The 20,767-nt window shown below is 33.9% G+C and overlaps 1 protein-coding gene across 1 annotated transcript in view; it reads right to left on the bottom strand.

Annotated features, from left to right (window-relative positions):
• Positions 1-4,109: 4,109 nt before the first annotated feature.
• The window catches only part of NCKAP1 (NCK associated protein 1), a 100,023-nt gene continuing 83,365 nt past the window's right edge, over positions 4,110-20,767 (bottom strand). The window contains exons 24-31 of the mRNA XM_026492384.4: positions 20,635-20,728; positions 13,875-13,957; positions 13,391-13,471; positions 9,102-9,195; positions 7,169-7,285; positions 6,473-6,582; positions 6,028-6,117; positions 4,110-5,045 (exon numbers count right to left, since the gene is read on the bottom strand). Coding sequence (XP_026348169.1) covers positions 4,929-5,045; positions 6,028-6,117; positions 6,473-6,582; positions 7,169-7,285; positions 9,102-9,195; positions 13,391-13,471; positions 13,875-13,957; positions 20,635-20,728 — 786 coding nt within the window. The 3' untranslated portion in view covers positions 4,110-4,928. The remainder of the gene's footprint in view (positions 5,046-6,027; positions 6,118-6,472; positions 6,583-7,168; positions 7,286-9,101; positions 9,196-13,390; positions 13,472-13,874; positions 13,958-20,634; positions 20,729-20,767) is intronic.

Raw genomic sequence — 20,767 nt, forward strand, 5'->3', positions numbered from 1 at the left:
TTTTTACTTACTGGGGAAATACAAAGCTAGGTAAGGGCATTTATTGCTAGCTTAAATGAAACTTATCTCATCCAGCCAGTATTTGCTCAACCGCCTCAGATTCTCATTACTATCACCAGAGCACCATGTCAAGTATAACCCACAAAGCTAAGCTCTGAATTTTTTTGGACTCAATCTTCTCCTGCGTGTGATGAGGGAAAAACTCTCAGAAGGCCTGCCAGACAAGGGAAGCCATTTTAGATTCCTAAATCAACATGACTGTATATCAACGTTGCTCAAACCAAAAGCCCCATTTATGGCCCACCACACACATGCATGGTACATCTACTTTGTGAATGAGTAACCTAAAGGAAAACCATCCTTGAGATAGATCAGTAGATCGGTCGATCAGCGCACCTACTCCCTGCATTCCTTTGGGATAAACCTCGTGATTCCTCCCTATGTGGTAGTCTATACTCTTTTGAGCTTTTAGAAGATGTAAAAAGTATATAACTCTGTAAAAACTATTCATTCTCTGGAGCACTTTCTTGGCTATGAAGACTCTTGTTTCCCCAGCAGCTGTCCTAACTTAGGCTCAAATGACTCTTCCTTACTTCTAGATTCTAAAAGGTTTGTTCATTTTTTTGTTGATGTTCCCAGAAGGCTTTTTTCCAGAATAAATTATCAGAGCCTGAGTCCTATTCCACTGAACTTTGGATTTTTTTCCATCTTTTCTGGGTTAAGAAATTGGCAACACTAGCAGAACAATTGGCTGATTAAAATATGACTTAACAGCAAAGTTCACTCTAAGCTCCCAGATGGTAGATGCAAGATCTTACAAATCTTTTTAATCCCAATTGTACAGACATATGCTCTCAAACTGACTGACCAGTTATCTGTGACCAGATTTCCTGCGTTAGCACAACCTATAAAGGTAAGGATTACAAGTGAATAAAGATGACTTAATGATAGGTAGGGCAGCTTTTTCCTCACAAAGAATTATCTAAATTACATTTAAAATAATGTATGATATAGATCCTATTTCCTTTACATGTTTTTTCCTTTATATTTTTAGTAACAAAAAGGCCACTTTAGGGGCTCCTGGGTGACTCAGTCAGTTAAGCATCCGACTCTTTATTTAGGCTCAGGTCATGATCACAGGGTCTTAGGATGGAGCCCCACATCAGGCTCTGCACTCAGCATGGAGTCTACCTGTCCCTCGCCCTCTGCTCCTTCCCCATATCTCAAAAAAAAAAAAAAAAAAAAAACCCAAACAAACAAAAAACAAAAAAACTTTAAAAACAAAAAGGCCACTTTACCTTCGTTCAAAATCATTTTGTAAAATCGGAAAACTTTCCATAAAATGAAGGCTGGCATAAAATGAATGATAGAAACCATTTTATCAAGCACATTAAAATATAAAGAGCTTTACAAATTAACTTTAGAGGATGTAACTAAAAGACAAAGGTTAATGTTAATTATTCTGATTTAGGAAGAAAGTGCTTAAGTTCTTTTTGGTCTTTTTTTCTTTCTCTTTAAAAAATGATGTACACCAGGCTATTAGTATGAAAGGCAAGGAAAGTCTTACAACTTTTTGCCTTCTGATTGGTAGATGTTTTTATTGAGAACAGTTTTCAAAATGACATCTCTGAGGAATGAGGTTAAAATCTGCTATATACACAGTCTCCTACATATAGTATCTAATACACAAACAGCATCTCTTTGAATAAGCTTAATATAGAATTCATTTTATACCTATTTAATAGAATAAAGGAATTACAATCTTGGTGTAATTTCAATTGATTAAGTTTATATATTTACATTGGACATCTTTTCATTCTTCAACAGGGATATACACCCTTTTTATATATAATGCTATTCTTAACTTGGACTTTAAATAAATATCCTATACTTCTAAAACTCGATTAAAACTCAGTTATCATTATTGAAGTATCTGCATCCTAACATTAATTACTATGCACTGTTAGTAGATTTTAATAGCCGTATCACTGCACTCAAGATTGTAGGGGAGCTGTTTTCAACCCTAACTATATGTACTAAAAATTTTTTACATATGCAAATAAGTGGTCAATTAGTATCTTAAAAGCTTTTGAACACCACTTGAAAGTAACAAAAAGAATGAAAATGAGTAATTCATTAAAGAAATAAAAATTACGAATTAACACAAAGAAGACATTTCACCTCCCTAAAAAACAAAGATATGCAAATTAAAACAAGATGTGTGTCTCCCCTTTTGAAGAGGTACAGATATGCGCTGGCAGTAATAGAGGAAATTATATTCACACAATTGCAGGAATAAAACTGATATAATCTTATTGGAAAGAATCTAATATGATGTATCAAAGTTTAAAATGTGTACATCCTCCGCCAAGCAATTTTACTTGTGAGAAATTATCCTAAGGAAATAATAGGCCAAATTCACCAAGATATAGATACAAGATATTTAAAATGCAAAACAAGAAATTGCCTAAATGTTCACCAAATGAAATTACTAAATTAGTCATGGCATATATGGAGGCATTGAAAAAAAAAAATCAGACCTCTTTCTATTGCTGAGTGAAATAGCAGAGTATAGGGCTAGCATCCATGGCACAACTATGACTGTACAGAAAACAATAAAAACAGTATGTTGTAGTTTAAGTTTAGAATAAGAAACATTAAGACAAAAAAAAGGTTACGACAAACAAAATAACAAGTATTGTCAATTTACTTTTAATTCTCCAAGTTACCTTTGTGTGTTTGTGTTTTGTTTTTTGTTTTTTTGATAGAAAGACTGTCTGTAAAGAATAATCAGACACTACACCAGTCAGTGAGTCAGTGAGTCAGTGAGTCAGTAAGTCAGTCAGTTTGGGTATCTGAGAAAAAAACTGAGGCAAAAAAAAGTTCACGACTATGAAGAAGAGATCTTTTCTTGGCCTGAACGGGGGTAAATAATGGCATATGGAAATCCTTATGCCCTACCACATTTACCAATCTAATTGCTCATATTCAAATGCCTACTTTACCTCTCAGGATATCATTACCAACAAGTTACATCACTCTAGGATGCTAATATTTCAAAACAAACAACATTTAATCTTAATTTCAACTGTTCACTGAGTCATCAGGCTATTTCAAGTCTAAAACCACTCCATTAAAAAATTCTTTCCCTTCTTTTAAGAAGATTTATTTGGAGAGAGAGAGAGTCTCTGTACTGAGGGGAGGGGTACAGGGAGAGGGAGAGAATCTCAGACTCCCTGCTGAGCATGGAGCCTGATTTGGGGCTCAATCCCAGGACCTGGAGATCATGACCTGAGCCCAAATCAAGAGTCAGATACTTAACCAACTGAGCCACCCAGGCACCCCAGAAAATTCCTTCCCTTTTCAAAAATCCTCACTAAACTACTGAAAATTTCCAACAGATAGTAATAACTATTCCCTGCTTTAAGTATAGACTGGAAAAAATCATACACAGAATAGCAACACGATAATCTTGTGGCACCTCAATTTCATTCTACTCTGTATATGAACAAAGAAGAACATTATATAACTGAGCTCATAGTAGCTTTCTTTCTCTTAACATTTTACTAGTATATACTTAAGAAGCTATGAGCAAAAGCTCTATTTGATATCCAGATAGAAAGCTGTTGAGAAATAGTCTTTATAATGCCCATCAGAAAGCAAAACATCTGGTTAGTTTTTAAACAAAATGGGCTGCTCTGCCCTCCATGCCAACCACTAAGCAATAGTCTTTTCCATTCATTACTGACTGATGTAGTTCTCAGCAACATTTTACTAGTTCTATAATCATTCGTTTTATTCCCATTCTTTCAAGTACTTCTGTCCATTTGGTCACATATACAACTACAAGCTGATGGAACGTGAGTTTCCTTTTAGTTCTTAATTCTTAAAAAAATGTTAGGTAATTTATTTTTCAATTTTATTTAAAATTTTCTTCCAGTGGAATGTTTTTCAAAATATTTAATCAAATTTTGTGACAGATGACCTGGTATCAAATGCTACACCTAAACATTCCTAAACTAAAGCTTATTTTAAATGAAATTGAAACTAAAATTTTCGTATTATTGAGTAAATTTCTAGAGATCCAAAATTAAGTAAAGAATTCAAAATGTGATACCGTCTAGTGTTTATTTTATGTTATGGCAGGTACACTTGAATTTCAAAAATTTAAAACATATAAAAAGTGGTTAGGGACTAACATTTGTATCAACAATTGATAAATGTCTAAGATTGTTTATTATACAGCAGGGTACAATGGTAGTGCTAATGCCAGTAGGGCACCGTGAAAGTTAGTCTAAAAATTATCACCAGGCTTTATACAAGCAACAACATATGCTGCTGTTTTAGAATTTCCGGACATAGTCTGCTTCTAATGCTAAGCAGTCCTTTAACATTTTTAATGTTATACAGTGTTACAGTATTTAGTTTGGCAAATGTTTCAAAATAAAGTAGAAATGTATTCATAACATCACAGAAATGCACATCCAGTTTTGTTTTCAATAAGAACCATAGGTACAGATCAGAACTCTTCCCTATATGAAATAATTTACACATAGATGAATGCTATAATATCACTATCTAAAATAATCACTAAATACAATTCTTTTTCAGAAATAAACAAGCAAAGGTTTTTTTTTCATTTTCAAATATCAAAAACATAGAGATAATGTATGCTTTTCAAACAATGATATTCTAAAATTATAGGAATAATTTTAGTGAATTCAGTGAACATGAAACCTAAGTCAACCAAGTATACTGTAGCACAACCATATTAAATGAAAGCAATGATCAGAAAACACAACCAACCGTATGAAAGAAATTTATAAGCCACAAAACTGTTTTTCAGGCCTTAAGGTAAAATAGTTCCACAGTTTACAGGTAAAACCAGAGCAACAAAAATGCGTGCTTGTCTTCAATAAGTAGATATTTTATGCAGAAGATGTAACACTTTGCTTGTAGACAGCATGGTATGCATTTCTCAGCAAGACATACGGAAAACAAGATTCCAAAAGATCCATTGTCAGGAATGGGGATTCCTGTACAATCTGAAAAGTAGCAAAAATGCATCACAGAATTGAAGTTATTTATAATGGGAACATTAACTCACAGCCACTAAATCATAATTTCTGTAGTGTTCTTATTAGAAATAGTTAGGAAATTATTTTCCTTTTACTTTAAAACCTGAAATATAAATGTACCAGTGTTTTGCTATCAAAATGTTTACAATCACCACTTTTCAATTAAGTCTATTCATCATAGGAACAGATTGAGCACTTTCATTTGCCCTCAACTGTATACTAGACATATAAGAGAATATAAACATATTTAAAATATGGTCCATAACATCAAGTTTTAACTGGGTTCCCAAGACTAAGCCAAAAAGCCAAATCAAGCATAAGACCAACTGTAATTAAGTGGAAAGCCAAAGGAGTTCAAAAGGGATGAAAGATTAATGTGGGCCAGAATAATCAGGAAAGTCTATCTAGAAAAAGATTTTAGCTATGGGGTATGCCGAATCATAGGATAGATACAGATCTCTGCAGGAAAAGGAAATTACTCTAAGTGAGGGAAGAGCCACAGTGTAGAAACAAGCATAGCTGGTTCAGATAGTGAAGAGAAAAGAGCTGACTAGGCACAGAGAATCATAGGAAATTATTATTAGATGGGTGGAAGAGAGTCAAAATGTAGAAAATTCAGAAAACTGGAAGAGTTGAAACTGACACACTAGAAAAACAGAAGGTTTAAGTGCTTCCCAGCTGTTTGAAAAACTATTCATAAAAGAATATCCTATAGGAAATGCTAATCTTTTATTTTGTTGTTTTCTGATATGATTACCATATGGTAAGATGCAAGTAATGTTAGTCTTTCCAGCGATGTTTAGAAAGTGTGTGGCTTGAGTGGACTGAACAGAAGGGATCAAAAAAGTACTTCAGCTCTAATTGTTATTTAATCACTAAATGCCAAGAAAAGACTATCAGGAATAACTGGAACTTCTTTCTTGTTAATAAAAAATAAAATGAGACTTACCATATCTAGCAGTAAATAAACAGATTCTCTATTTCTTGTTGTTGTTTTATCTGTCTCCTGGCCAATTTTCAGTAGACTGGATGATGCAAGCTTAAAAGAATATAGACATTTTAAGAAAGTTTTAATGAAATGTTCACGAGTTACTTATTTTCAGTATGCTTCAACATTTCAGTCATTCATTGCCTATATAATAAGATAATGGGCAAAATTCCAGGCAGTCCAAATATGAGCTTAGGAAAAAAGATCATCTTGCAGAGCCCTAGAAATGAGAGATTTCTAAGGGAAAAAATTCTAACCAGCTCCTTGATTTTAATGCCTGCCTTTACCTGGTCCTCCTTCCAGAGGAAAAAAAAAAAAAAGGAGAATTGGTTCTGTTAAATCTGATAGTTATCATTTTAATTTTCCTTATAAAACATCATGAGTTTTGCTATTTGATTATACGTACCGCCAGAAATTCTTTAAGACGGTCTTCAATGCTTCCTTTGTGAATTGTAAACAAAGCTGCAGCAATCTGGTTGATGGCCTTGGCCAAGCAATGTATGTTGTTGCAGTGCCCTGAGAAAGTGTAAATAGGGTTTGTGGTTTCTGCATGATCCCAAATTCAAGTAATACATAAATAGCAAGTCTTTAATCACTTCAAAATCTACATAGTGACATTTATATTAAGAGTTGAAAGACTGCCTGCCTTGCTCTCCTTTCATTTTTATGAGGACTAGTGCTTTTAAAAATATAATAGCAAAAAAGCAACAAATGATGACGTCTGTATTAAACAGGCAAATTTTCAAAAAAATCCCTGAGAGAAATCATACATCAATTTTATACTGTCTCTATTAAAAAAGAAGTTCTTAGCTGCTTTACAAACATTTTGTCATTCAATATTTAAAATAATCTTAAAAGTTGGACACTCCTTCACCATCCCCTGCCACACACATTCAGGCACCCAAAAGCTCACACGTACACGTTTCACGTATCAGGAAACCGGTGCTTTGAAAAAGAAAAATCAACTATTCAAGGTTATAAAGCTAGTAAGTGGCTAGTAAGTTAACCCATGTTCTATTATAAATGAACATTAATTACTTGAAAAGTATCTATTTTATCAAAACTCATGACTTTCATTGCAAAAGCAATTTTAAGCCATTACCTTCTATAGCAGGGCTATACTGAGACATCACGTTACTAGCCAATGTTGGCAAAGAAACTGCCACAAAGACCATAAGGAGGCAGGCAATTTTATATTCTTCTTCCGGACTTATGTTTTCTAAGGGAGAAAATTAAAAATAAAACCAAGGTATTTCTTCAAGATTAGTTAAGAGTTACCAATGTAAACCAGAAAATGTAAATTTCAATTTTTATATAAAGTATATCTGAGCTTCTACAGAACTAATCACAACTTTGTTACAAGTGATATAGAAGTAACATACATTTTTATTGGCTATTATCAACTACCCAAGCATATTTCAAGGACCTCTAAAAAAACAGTAAGGCAAAAAAATCTTTTTCAATTGTAAGATTATAGGGCAAAAAAAAAAATATTAGGATAAGTGGAATCCTAAAATGTCCTAACTAAAAACTGATGATAAATTATTATTTTATAAGAATATTCTGTATACTAGTTTAGAAAATTTATTACCTCATAAATTACTCTGTAAAATCAGCCAAAAAAAAAAATTCTTACATTTTTTTCTAAAACAGATATAAATGTGATTTGAAGTTTACTATTAGTATTTAAAAGATATAAATATGGAAAGTGGACTAGATTTCCAACCTCTCCATTTTAGAAGACAGAAGGAACCAGTCATAAATGAAAATAACTAGCACTGTCCTAAGTCTTTTAAGACATAATCCTTTCTAAAATATTTATTATAATGTGTACTAAAATTGTAGGTTACCTAGGCACTTGAATCTGGTACCTGGGAAATTCTAGTTATTCTATTCACCCCACCACATATATGTAAGAACTGAACATAAAAGCCAAAATATGTTTTAAAAATTTGGATATGAAAAAAATATAGCTGCAGCCAAAGGAGTAATAGTGGCAATTACCCATATGACTATAATGAACATATTGCATGAATGATGAAGCAAAAGGCAATGTTAAAAAACAAAACAAAACAAAACAAAAAAAAACCACAACTGATGAACCCAGGCAAACATGCTAGGGTACAAGGGGACAGGGATGGTCATTTTAGTATCAGAAAGAGATAAAATGTTATTTACTTTATAGACAAATCTAGAAATATCTAGAGCATTCTGGGTATTTCAAAGAGCTGGTTTTAAAATCTTTTAAATGTTTAATATGACACAATGATGCACTGACTCTACGATAAATAGCTCTAGTCCAGTAAAAATAGGACACCCTTTTCTAAATACCAATTTTGCTACCTACTGGACCATATCCATCAGTATACAAATTCTGTGACTCTCTCACCTGAAAAAAATCTTTCTCTTGATTTTATTCCTGCCTCTAGCTACTGTAATTTCATTTCTTTGTTCCTCTTTACAGTAAAACTCTTTGCGTTGTTTTATATTTATTATTTCCAATTCTTTTTATCCTATTCTCTCTTAACCCCCGTTACTCAGCCTTTTGCTCCAAAAATTCCACTGCCACTGCTCTTAGTAGCAATACCCATTAATTCTACAAAGTTGATCATTCCCTCTCCACTTTGCTGGAAGCTCCTCTTTCCTAGTTTTTCTTCTCCTTCATCCATCCTTCTTTCTCATTTCTTTTTTGGTAGTTCCTCTTCTTCTCTCTGAGTTCTTAAAGTTGAAAGTGTCCTAAGGCTCAGACCCTGATCCTCTTTCTTCTGCATCTTTGTTAACTAACCTTAGAAATTCCATCTAGTCCTATGGCTTAAATACTGTCTATCTGAGGACTACACTATAACATAAGCTCCAGAAGACAGGGACTTTTGTCCTCTTTGCATTGCTCTATTCCAACTACAAAAAAAAAAAAAAAAAAAAAAAAAGCAAGTTTGACATTAAGTAGGCATTTGAATAAATAAGTACCACACCTGTATCTGTGTTGCCCTGGTAATTTTAACTAAGACTAATATATATTTACTAATGCATTTTACCTGATTTTTGTGAGGAGAGAGCTACCACCAAGGCAGGATCAATCTCACAAGGTAATCCAGCAGCTGATGATAACTCATACACATTCATTGCAACCTGATAGAATATATAAGAATTACAGAGTAAGAAATATTTTAGCAAATTTCTAAGAAATCTCACTCTAGTAAGAAAAGATATACTGTTTAAATTAGAATCTACCTATAAGAACACTAGAGAATTTCAAAACTTGGCTGAAACAGGAACCACAACACAACTAGCCTACAATGATAAATTGAGTTATTACTTCATGATGTGCTGCTTGTTAGAACTTCCTACTGTTAGGCCAAAGAAAATTAGTATATTCTCTGTGGCAAACGCCAATAAAATCATGCTAACGGTATTTTTCTTGGTAGCATGGATATAAAATATCAAACCAAAAGAGATGAATAAATGAACAAAAGTGAATCAAAATTGCTGAACTTATATTCACATTCATACTTATTTAATGAAAAATGTGGTTGTTCAATGACTCATCATATCATAGCTATAAATATGGTAAGTTACTTATAATAGACTTTTTTTTAAAGCAAGCTCTATGCCCAAACATGGGCCTTGAACTCACCATCCAGATATCAAGAGTTGCATGCCCTACTGACTGAGCCATCCAGGTGCCCCATAATAGATTTTTAAGGAATACAGTTTTAAAGCCTGATAATGGAATTTCTAATGACTAAAATAATTCTTCCTGGTATCACATTTAGAGTTCAAGTATTTATGATATTCTGACTGCTCAATACTTCAGTTAAAAACCACCTATGTAGCTGGTTATCTCTGATATTGCTACCAAAAAAAACTCAGTACAAAATATGAAGTAAAACTGTATCTTAAAATAAATGGTAACTGCCATGGTTTAAGTCCTAGAAAAACATTTTTTGGGGGTGGGGCACCTAGGTGGCTCAGTCGGTTAAGTGTCCTACTCTTGATTTTGGCTCAGGTCATGATCTCAGGGTCGTGAGATCAAGCCTCACAGTCAGCACCAAGTCTGCTTGAGATTCTCTCCCTCTCCCTTTGCCCCTTCCTCTGCTCATGCATGCACTCAATCTTTAAAAAAAAGAGGAAAAACATCTTTTTTTAAGTGACCCATTACTCCACACACAAAAATTAACTCAAAATGGATCATAAACCTAAACATTAAGAGCTAAAATTATAAAATTCTTAGAAGGAAATGTAGGTATAAATCTTTATGACTTGGGTAAGGCAATGGTTTCTTAGATAGGGCACCAAAAGGAGAAGCAACCAAAGAAAAAATAATAGTCCACAAACTGGACTTCATCAAAACTAAAAATTTTTGTGCCACAGAGGACATTATTACGAAAATGAAAAAACCACCCACAAAATTAGAGAGATTTGCAAATTACGTATCTGTTAATGGACTTGTATCCAGAATATATAATGAACACTTACAACTCAAAATTTAAAAGGCAAACAATCCAAGCAAAAAAATGAGCAGAGGATATGAATAGAAATTTTTCCAAAGAAGATACACAAATAGTCAATAAGCACATGAAAAGGTATTCAGCATTCATTTCAGGAAAATGTATAACAAAACAGTGAGATACCATTTCATACATACTAGCATGGCTATAATTAAGAAGACAACAACAAATATCGACAGGATATGGAAAAACTGAAACCTTCATTCATTGCTGCTGGGAATGCAAAATGGTATAACTACTTCAAAAACAATCTGGCAGTTTCTCAAAAGGTTAAACATAGAGTTTCCATATGACCCAGCAATTCGACTCCTGGCATATACTGAAGAGAAAGGAAAGCATATGTCCACACAAAAAGTTCTATATGGATATCCACCATAACGTTATTTATAATAGCCAAAAAGTGAAAACCTAGATGTCCATCAACTGATGAAAGGATAAATAAAATGTGGTATATCCATGTAATGGAATACTATTCAGCAATAAAAAATGAAGTACTGATACATGCTACAACACGAATAAACCTTGAAAACATTATGCTAAGTAAAAGAAGCCAGTACCAAAAGCCTACATATTGTATGATTCATACTAAATGTCAAGAATAGGCAAACTTGGGGAGCCCATATAGCTCGCTGTGTTGGGTGCCTGAGTCTTGGTTTCAGCTCAGGTCGTGATCTACTGGGTTGTGGGATTGAGCCCCATGCAGGGCTCCATGCTCAGCAGGGAATCTGCTTGAGGATGCGCTCCCTCTGCCCCTCCCCCTACACGTTCGTGCATGCCCACCTTCTCTTAAACGAATAAATACACCCTAAAAAAAAAAAAAGAAAAAAGCAAGAAAGAAAGAGAATAGGTAAAAAGAGACAGAAGGTAGATTAGTGGTTGCCTAGGGCTGGGGACTGAGAAGAATTCCAGAATAACCGCTAATGGGCACAAGGCTTCCAACTGGGATGATGACAATATTCTAAAATTGGGTGGGGTGATAGCTGCACAACTCTGTGACTACACTTAGATCCAGTGAATTGTATACTTCAAATGAGTACATTTCAAGATAACTGAATTATATCTCAAGAAAGCTATTAAAAAATATATATTTGGAGAACTGGTGGTTGCCAGAGCAGAGGGGGAATGGGCAAACAGGTGAAGGGAATTAAGAGGTACAAACTTCCAGATATAAAATAAGTCACATGAATGAAAAGTACAGCATAGTTAAAAACATTTTAAGTAGTACATTGTCTTATGTAGTACAACATTCTAGGAACTTTGTATGGTGACAGATGGTAGCTATACTTATCATGGTGAGCATTTCATAATGTGTATAAATGTTGAGTCACTATGTTGTACACCTGAAACTAGTATAATATTGTATGACAACTATACTTCAATTAAAAATAAATTAATTTTAAAAATACATGTTTGAGTTTTTAAAAAATATTAAAAAAATATTAAGTTCTGTTGAAAGTTTGCCAAAAACTAAACATAATTAAGTCGGGTGCTGAAACAACTGGATGGTTGCTCAGAATATTCTCATAATCCACACACCAGTGTATTTTCAAGGAATGATTCTTCTTTAATGTTCTCTTAACTCTTTTTTCTACAGTGTTTCCATTTAACAGTTTTGCACTAATCACACACGGTTTTCAATCATAAAATCACAGGACAATCATTAATCCCAAATGTTTACACTATGCAAAGCACTGTGGGAGACACAGAAATAAAGAAAACAAGGCCTTCAAAATGTTTACAATCTAGCATAAATTTAAGAGAAAAAACACAATTATAATACAAGGCAGACCACATTTAACCCCCCAATGGATAAACAAAAAGTTTTCTGATAATAATAAGGAAAAAAAAATACTTAATTGCCTGGGGATCAAGGAATGTTTCTTAGAATACGGCAATTGAATCAGACCTTAAAAGATAAGCAGGACTTCAAAAAGCAGAAAATAGAAAAGGGCAGGATTTTCAGGTACAATAAATGAGAGGATGAAACAGACAGATATGAGAATGCACATGGGAAGAACTAGTTACCTCATGAGATACATATGAAGAAAAGGGTAGAGTAAGAAAGAGAAGAGCATGGGAGAAGGATGGAACAAGCCATGGAAGATAAGCCTCAGAAAGTGAGTAGCATCAATCTGAGAAAAAGCTTGAGTGTCGTACAAAAGAGTTTAGACATAACTTTTTTCAGACAGTGCATTTCAAAACATGTGAAATAGCAAATAATCTTTCCAAGACACATGGAGGCTTAGAAAACATACATAAGAGGTCACTTACTGGATGTGTAACCACCAGTTAATTATAGCTGGGGTTAGATAAGTGAGTTGGATTTCATGATCAAAAAATTTTCAAAACAAAAATTGTAAACTCACATATGCCTACTAATGTTCTATCTTACATTTCTAAAAACAGGGTATTAAAGTTTTTTTACATTATACCCTATATTGACATTCTTTTACAAGACTTTTTAACATCAATTTAAAAAACTGATTGAATTTTACTTTACTTAAAACAAAACAACTCTTATTTCCCTGGCTTGTCTTTCCAATTCTGCTTATGACCAGGTATGAACAGCTATCAATGTAAGAATGATCGATACCAACCCATTTTACATTGCTATAGGTTATCAAGGAAGATGACCTTTCAAAATGCCTATGTAGCATTTTGGTGCTCTCAAAGATGTATTTTCAAAGGCAAGCATGCCAACTGATCACTCTAAACAGAAACTTTACAGTAGTTTAGAATTTATTAAATTTTATTTCATATGTTAACTCAAATATTTCATTTTAGAAACTGTAAAATCCAAAAAAAAGTTTTATTACCTTCATGTCAGTTTCCCTTGGAATATGATCCTTGAAATCTTCAATTGAACTTACAAGAAAAGGAATGTGGTAAGATAATACCTAGGCAGGACAACAAATAAAAATGTAGTTATTTTTAAATACTGAACCCTAAGTTTAAACATTACCATTCAATTACTTCTAGTTTTCATAAAAATTATTTTACCTTTTCTATTTTCACAATTTTCTAAAGTACTAAGACTAGTACTTAGAAGGCCAAACTGAATATAGCCAAAATAGAAAATGCTGCAGTGAAGAGTAAAGTTGAAAAAGTAGTACAATATCCAGGCGAGCTACACCCCACCCCAATTTCAATGCCAAAATAAAAAATAAGTTTAAATAACTCTAATTTCTATATACTTGATTTTATATAACTATGAAAACTGGAGTTTTAAGAACTTTTAATTTCTGGGAAGTTAAACGGGATTATTTAACTATAGCATATGTACTTATAATGGTTTCTTACATCTCTAAGTGCTTCTTGTGCCAACGATCGGAAGGATAAAATTACACCAATTATTGTCATCCTCTTCAAGACACTGTCAACAGCTAAATTGGAAGACAAGAGAGGAGAAGAGTATGAATTCAATTCTTTCTTAACTTTGAAGAAAACTCTTAGTCATAAAATTCCCACGATCAAAAATATAACAGCAATTTGATTACAACAAATGATTAAAGAGGCAAAGGTACTGAAAGCTGACATTCAAAGTAAGGAAATTACACTTTACTTTATATGGAGTACACACTACTCTTAGAACAGTTTAGATGGTTCACTAAAATCTTGAAATAATCACATAAGTAGCCACCTGTATAATCCTCTCAGAAATGGCAGAAGTAGGAGGAAGGAGAGAGAGACTAGAGGAGAAAGAAGAGTTGTCAAAGCAGACAGGAGTTAAATCCTCAAATGGTCCCAGAACCTGGGGATGCTAAACTCTTTAGCTGTTGAGGTCTGGAGAGTCAAGAAACAAAAAAACATGACTATTGAGATCACAAACAGTTTTGGCAAGACCAGGTTGCTGAAGACTATAAATGGATTTGATAATTTACATTTTGGTTAGGAAGCATATTCAGAAAATTATTACTATATATTCAATATTAAAATTTAGTTAACAAAATCAAGGGAGATTAGAATTGGAAGGATCAATACCTTCATATTTTAGAAAGCCAACAAACATTTACTGAACTACTCCTGATTACAGGCATAGTACTATGTAATAAGAACACAAATATAAACAGAATAATAATCTAGACCATAAGTAACAGTCTAAATGGACTGTCAAGAAAACTAAGAAAATATGACCCTATTTATATGAGACAAAAAGATACATAACTGACCCATGAACAACATGGGTTTGAACTGTGCAGGTCCACTTACACATGGATTTTGGGGGGGGGGGTAAATACAGTACTGTAAATGTATTTTTTCTTCCTTGTAATATTCTTAATAACATTTTTTCTCTTGCTTTATTCTAAGAATATAGTATATAATACATATAACATAAAAAGTATGTTAACTATTGTTCAGCAAGGCTTCCGTAAACAGCAGGCTACCAGCAGGTAAGTTTCTGGGGAGTCAAAAATTATATGCAGATTTTTGACTGCACAGGAAGTCAGCGTCCCTAAACCCCACATTGTTCAAGAGTCAACGGTATATACATACATACATACATTTGTATATATATAACAAATTTCTAGAAAGATGTATAAAAAACCATTAACCATAGTTACCTTTGAGGGGTAGGAATGGAGAGAATTATTTCGACTTTCTACCTCCTGTGTGGTTTGCTTAAACCTTGACCATAGCATCTTTTATTAAAACATACTAACAGCAATAATATAAGCCAAAATGTGATAAGATTTAAAACAGTAGTGTTAACAAAATGAGGTAAGACACAAATATGCTATACCTTCCACATGAGCAGGAACCAGTCTAATCAACCAATCTTTTTATCTTTCTCTACACTTGGTGGAGTGCCTGAGACCCAGAAGACTAGAAGATGTTCAATGAAATGGTTATTCAAGAAATGAGACTATGTTACCATCCAGAAAAGGAGAAGAAAGAAAGGTGAAAGGAAATATTTCTCTGGGAAAATGTCATCCAAGTTGGTCATAAAGGAGAAGACAAAAGCATTCCAGGCCAGGGAACAAAACAAAAGGGAATCTAGAAAAAGGAATGGCAGAAAATAAGGTGAATAATCAGAAAATGTAGTGTGGTATAATCATATATCTTCCAAGGGATGATAACCAGAATTTAATCAAATAATTTTGCCAGAACTATATCCTACAACCTCCTCTTAAATATATATAACAATAATGACACAATAAAAGTTCTGAGAAACTTCATGGTAAGAATGTTGTTTAACTTATCATTAATGGATTATTTGCCATACCTTTTTAAGCACTGGCACCTCCTCTAATCCCCCATAATTTCTATTAACATCCTGCTATGGTCTGAATGTTTATGTCCCTACAAAATTCATGTATTAAAAACTTAAGCCCTGAAAGCTGGTATTAGGAGATGGGGCCTCAAGCCATGAGGGTGAAGTCTCATGAATTTGATTACTGACTTATAGAGGCTTCAGAGAGAACCCTAACCATTTCAGTCATGTGAAAATGTAATGACAAGTCTGCGACTCTGAAGAGGGCCCTCACCCAACCATGCCAGCACCATGATCTTGAACTTCCAGCCTCTAGAACAATGAGAAATAAATTTCTGTTGTTTATAAACTACCCAATCTGTGATATCTTGTTGTAGCAGCCCAAACAGACTAACACACATCCCAGGGAACTAACACTAGAGCAGAGACTATGTGGATCTCAGGCCAGGCAAGCAAAAAGTTATGGGGGGAAAAGAGGAGAAAACAATGGCTGGATATGAGGTTATCCAAATAATGGCTTTTGAATGACATGCTAAGGAGTTTTAGACTATCCTCTAATCAAGGAGGGCGTAGTTCAGGGTTTTTTAAATATAAAGAGTGATATGAAAAGAAATCTTTAGAAATATAACTCTAAATGTGGGAGAGGGGTTAGAAAGTGAATACTGAACACAGCAGGAAGCCAAGATTGTAGTTTACGAAATAATGACAGTCTTAAATGAGAACCATGGAATAAAAGGAATAGATTTAGGCATCACATTTAAGAGGTAGGATCTGCAGCAGGAGTTACAAGCTCAATATCTATAGCAGGTAACATAAAATAGTGAAGCAGACTAAGTGAAAGACAGCAGAGTGAGGGCGAAAAACTGTAGAAAAACATTTCTAAAGGAGGCAACTGCTACTTAGCTCCAGTCAATCACTGCCATGTGGCAAAATACTACCCAGGATTTGGGGGGAGGGAGAGCCAAACGTTTGGATATTTATGCAAAATCTTCCATTTTTAAAATAATGATCAAAAAACATTTTTTTTTTAATTTAATGGAGCATAGAGCCAAAAAAATTACGTCTTTGGGCCAAACATGACCCACCAATTTGCAAACTCTGATCTGAAGACACAGCTACTAGATATGGAATGTGATGACAGGAAAAGTCAGACAGCATACCCGTTTCCCTTTGAGAATCACTGGGTGAATGGCATGGGAGGTGGTATAATGGTCAATAACAGAAGAATATCAGACTTTTTCTCCCCACCATTTATACTTCCCATCAGAGGAATATCCTATTCCAGAGATGCTGCAAAGTATCTGTGGATCATACAGCTGTAGATACCTAACCATGTTTCTCAAACTTCAGTGCAAATCAGAATCACCTGCTGGGCCCCAGCAAACTGATTTAAAAATGGAGCAGAACCCTAATAATTTACATTCTAACAAACTCCTATGTGGTGCTTTTGCTTGTTGCTTCTGGTCCACAGACCACACCCTGATCAAATTAGCACTTGGTATTAAACGCCGGGAGCTCCATCCAGAGACTGAAGGCTAGGGGATGAATATTTTAAAGATACACTGATAAGTAAGACTGGATACATTTTCCCAAAAGGATTATAAAAACAATGGCTTAGGGGCGCCTGGGTGGTGCAGTCCTTAAGCGTCTGCCTTCTGCTCAGGGCGTGATCCCAGCGTTTTGGGATCCAGCCCCACATCAGGCTCCTCTGCTGGAAGCCTGCTTCTCCCTCTCCCACTCCCCCTGCTTGTGTTCCCTCTCTCACTGACTCTCTCTCTCTCTCTCTCTCAAATAAATAAATAAATAAATCTTTAAAAACAAAAAAAACCCCAATGGCTTAAAAAAGGTAAAAGTATTGGCAAATGAAGAGAATAAATTTCAATAAAAAGGAGAATAAAAGAGATAAACACTAACAGAGAAATCAAGTAGATTAAAAGGAAAGAGGACCAGATTTTGAAAGTGCGTAGTCACTAATGATCTCTTCCAGAAAGGTTTCAGAAGTAGTATGATAGCAAGAGGAGAATGCAACTGAAATCACCAAATTTTAAAGTCCAGAATGGATGACGAAGTAAAGTCAGGAAGAAAGATAAGAAAACTGATAAGAAAACTAAAGAGATATCAATGTTTCAATGAGCTAGAACAAAAAATTTAATAGGAGTGAAAGAGTGGGAAAGCTGGAAAACATGACTGATCTGAGAGTAGAGCTTCAAATTCAAGAACTTACCAGTGCAACAAATTTAGGTGATAATAACATTCAAAGTATCGCTAAAGTAAAGGTCTTTGGAGGCAACTTGTAGATTTGCAGACCGTGGCAAGGTCAGGGCAAAAGTGAATGGACTGAATTTTAAAAGGACGAATTACTATAGGAAAACTAGAAAATTAAGGTCTATAATAAGGGAGTCAATAAAGCAATAAACCTAGCCCCAAGAGACAAACTGTGAGAAAACAGGAAGAAACAGTATTAAATTTGCTCAAGTCACATAGCTAGAAAGTCCTAAAACTGAAAATTAATTCCAGATTACCTCCCAATTCAGAGCTACTTTTTTTTTTTTTTAAAGATTTATTTATTTGAGAGAGAGCGAGCGAACATGAGCAGAAGGGACAGAGGGAGAGAAAATCTCAAGCAGACTCGGTGCTGAGCACGAAGCCTGACGCAGGGCTCCATCCCAAGGACTTTGAGATCATGATCTGAGCCGTAATCAAGACTCAGACGCTTAAATGACTGCACCATCTAGGTGCCTCAATTAGGGCTACTTTTGACAAATTATATGGCCTTTTAAGGGTATTAAAAAGAATATGGTAATTGACTATGAAAATCAAACTGCTACAAAAGTGTATCAACCTCTGGATATGGGGTGAAGGAGGCACAAAGATGGGGATCCAAGACAAAAGAGAGTGTTCTGAAAAGTATTTCAACGGAAAGAACTGCTTTCTCCAGTCCCCTAAGTAAGCCATTCTCAAGCAGATCTTTTCTTTTTCCAAATCACAAAAAAGAATTAATAAATTCTATTTAAAGGCAAATTTGATATATATGGGCCATTAAGGATTATAGATTTTATTTTGAAAATTTACAAATTATTTGGAATTTTAACAAATTCCATTTCGTTTCAATTCCACAAATAGGAGAGTTAAGTAACAATAAACAGGCACTGAACAATGCAGTGGATTAAATGCCTTTAACCAGATGATACAGTCAAAACATTATTTACTAGTAACAAGTTAAGTAGTTAGGCTGGTTGAGTGGTCAACTGAGTATTAAAAAATAGGAGAAACATGAAAAAAATAATTAAGAATAAAGAAAACAAGACCGATAAATGTAAGCATGTAATAAAACAATGAACAAAAGAGATCAGGTAAAAATTTAAAAAACAATTTCCTACTAAGTATTTATTCATACTCTACCTCCCTAGAATACTACCAAATCAGTATTTTCATTTTTATCATTTTAATTTCATTTTTTAAAGTACCGTACAGTAAACCTGACCTTCTTTCCTTCGGTATACAGCTCTAGGAAAAAATTTTAGTATGTGTAGATTGGCGTAACCACCATCGCCACTGTGGTGAACAGTTTCATCACTCCAAAAACTCCCTTGTTGCTTTCCCAGTTCTGGCAACAACTAATCTGTTCTATAAAGCAACCTATCATGTAGTTTAATTTTATAGTAATTTTTGTTAAATAAGTTTATATTTTTGAAGCTGGATAAGACAGCCTTATAAAGTGATTCCCTAAGTCATTTTACACTTTCAAAAATTTGATATAACTGCATAACATTTAAAAGAAAATTATCAAAGGGGAATATTATGTAAAATACGTACATTGCTTTAATTTTTTCAGTACTATTTTTTCTTTGGGAGAATAAACTCTTTGGTTTTCTCAAATGCAAAGAATATTTTATTGGTATTTCATTATTTTTTTAATGCTGGAAAGGCTAGAAAGGCTTTTAAATCAATAAGAAATATGACTTCAGAATAATCTGTAATTATATTTCAAGTACAAAAGCAAATGAAGATAAAATTAATTCAAGTGCACCTAAAATAGTTACCTGCTAAATATGCTTTCATAAATTTTTAAGATTCACTGTTATTTCACAGTATACCTCCCACAAAGAATCAATATCAAGAAGACATTAAAAACAATTTATTTTAAGTTGTAGGGCTCAGGTTTTCATACAATGACTACTAGATAGCAATAAAAAGGAAGAGATTACTGATTCACATAACATAGCTGGGTGAATCTCAAAAACATACTAAGTGAAAAAAGGCAGACACAAGAGTATATACTGTGTGATTCCATTTATGTGGAGTTCTAGAACAGGCAAATTTAATCTATAATGACAGAAATCAGATCATTTTTTGTCTGGTTTGGGGGATGTCGAGAAACCGACTACAAAGGGACGTGAGGGAACTTCCTGAGGTGATGGAAGTGCTCTATGTCTTGACTGTGGTAATGGTTACCTGGATATATGCATTTGCCAAACTCCACCAAATTGTTCACTTTACATGTGTAGATTTCATCATATGCAAACTATACCACAATAAGGTTGATTTTTAGAAAGTTACAGACTCAAAAATTAATTCTCCTTTAGTAAATTAATATAGACTTACTTGCATTAAATGAGTTTATGAACTAAATATTCATTAAATATTTGATACATGGTACTAAGACTACGGTAAAAAAAAAAAGGGGGGGGGAGTAGATAAGCCATATACTTAAAATATCCTTTGACTGCAAGTATTTTCTGCTCTTTTCATAAGCTAAGGAGTACTTATATTTATGTTTAAGCAACAGCTAAATACTGAGTATCAAGGTCTTCTTAATGCTTATAGAAAGTTTCATGAGTTACCCACATGATAATCTTTTAAAGAGTGCAGCCATCTGGTCTGGTTTGTCAAAGCTGGTCCTCATTTGTGTTAGCACATCAACATTCTCCACCACAAGTTTCTAAAAAAAAAAAAAGAAAGAAAGAAAGAAAGAAAAAAA

The sequence above is a fragment of the Ursus arctos genome, unplaced genomic scaffold (assembly GCF_023065955.2).
Source record: "Ursus arctos isolate Adak ecotype North America unplaced genomic scaffold, UrsArc2.0 scaffold_1, whole genome shotgun sequence".
NCBI classification, from domain to species: Eukaryota; Metazoa; Chordata; class Mammalia; order Carnivora; family Ursidae; genus Ursus; species Ursus arctos.